Source organism: Charadrius vociferus, unplaced genomic scaffold (assembly GCF_000708025.1).
Source record: "Charadrius vociferus isolate BGI_N301 unplaced genomic scaffold, ASM70802v2 scaffold15, whole genome shotgun sequence".
Taxonomy (NCBI): Eukaryota; Metazoa; Chordata; class Aves; order Charadriiformes; family Charadriidae; genus Charadrius; species Charadrius vociferus.
The window spans coordinates 5,580,731-5,581,711 of record NW_009650064.1 but is presented as its reverse complement, the minus strand read 5'-3'; the positions used below and the strand labels follow the sequence as shown (position 1 = coordinate 5,581,711).

The window sequence follows — 981 nt, the reverse complement described above, 5'->3', positions numbered from 1 at the left end:
GTTTCTGAAGACCACAACAAAGGTTGTGTCCAGTTGTTTAAGTATCTTTTTCATTTGCTTTCAATAATTGTGTCTCCAAGTTGGGTTTACTTTCCTGCCAGTTCTGATCAAAGCATTTTCCTGATAAATGGATTTTTTCTCATTTTGGTCTGTCTGCCAATCCAAATAACAAAAAAAGACTATTGCTGATAGCTGTATGATTATATTTTAGTAATGTTCCCTTTTCTTTTCTTTTTGTCTCTCCAACAGGCCATCTGTGGAAAAGAAAAAAGAGAAAAAATGAAGTATGTATTTTTAATATTTTTCATGAATTTATTACCGCAATATGCTGGGAAATCTTTGAGAAGAGATGACAGTTACCCAAAAACATTTGAAGATATTAAAAATGAGGTAGCTGGCTATACCGATGTTGCTAAAGCGATTATTGATCTTGCTGTTCATGGAAAAGCTCAGAACAGATCCTATGAAAGATTAGCAGTTTTTGCTGATACCATAGGACCTAGACTCAGCGGTTCAAAAAATCTTGATGCAGCCATCAAGTATATGTTCAGTGCCCTGCGGGAAGACGGGCTGGAAAATGTGCATCTGGAGCCTGTGAAAGTACCACACTGGGAAAGAGGAGAAGAGTTTGCAATGATGCTGGAACCAAGGAATCACAGCATTGCTATTTTGGGGCTTGGGAGCAGTGTTGCAACTCCTCCAGAAGGTAACTCTTCCTTTTGGAATTAAGTGTCACATGCTTTTTAACACCAAAGTGCATTATACCCCAACAACTTTTTCTCTCAATGGACTAACTGAAGTTTTCTTCCTGCTATAATAGTTCTGCAAGACAAGATGCTATTTTTCTGAGTCTTTTCTGTATGACATGGCTGTGAATGATGCAGTTTGGTTTAATTCAGTTTGATTGAACCAGTCTGTAAAATTAGAGTTGATTCCTGAACTCTCCATTAAATCTATACCCTTTTGTTTGACACTGCTGAA

The 981-nt window shown here is 37.3% G+C and overlaps 1 protein-coding gene across 1 annotated transcript in view; it reads left to right on the top strand.

Moving 5' to 3' along the window:
• The first annotated feature begins 255 nt into the window (after positions 1-255).
• The window catches only part of CPQ (carboxypeptidase Q), a 137,961-nt gene continuing 137,235 nt past the window's right edge, over positions 256-981 (top strand). The window contains exon 1 of the mRNA XM_009891836.1: positions 256-706. Coding sequence (XP_009890138.1) covers positions 280-706 — 427 coding nt within the window. The 5' untranslated portion in view covers positions 256-279. The remainder of the gene's footprint in view (positions 707-981) is intronic.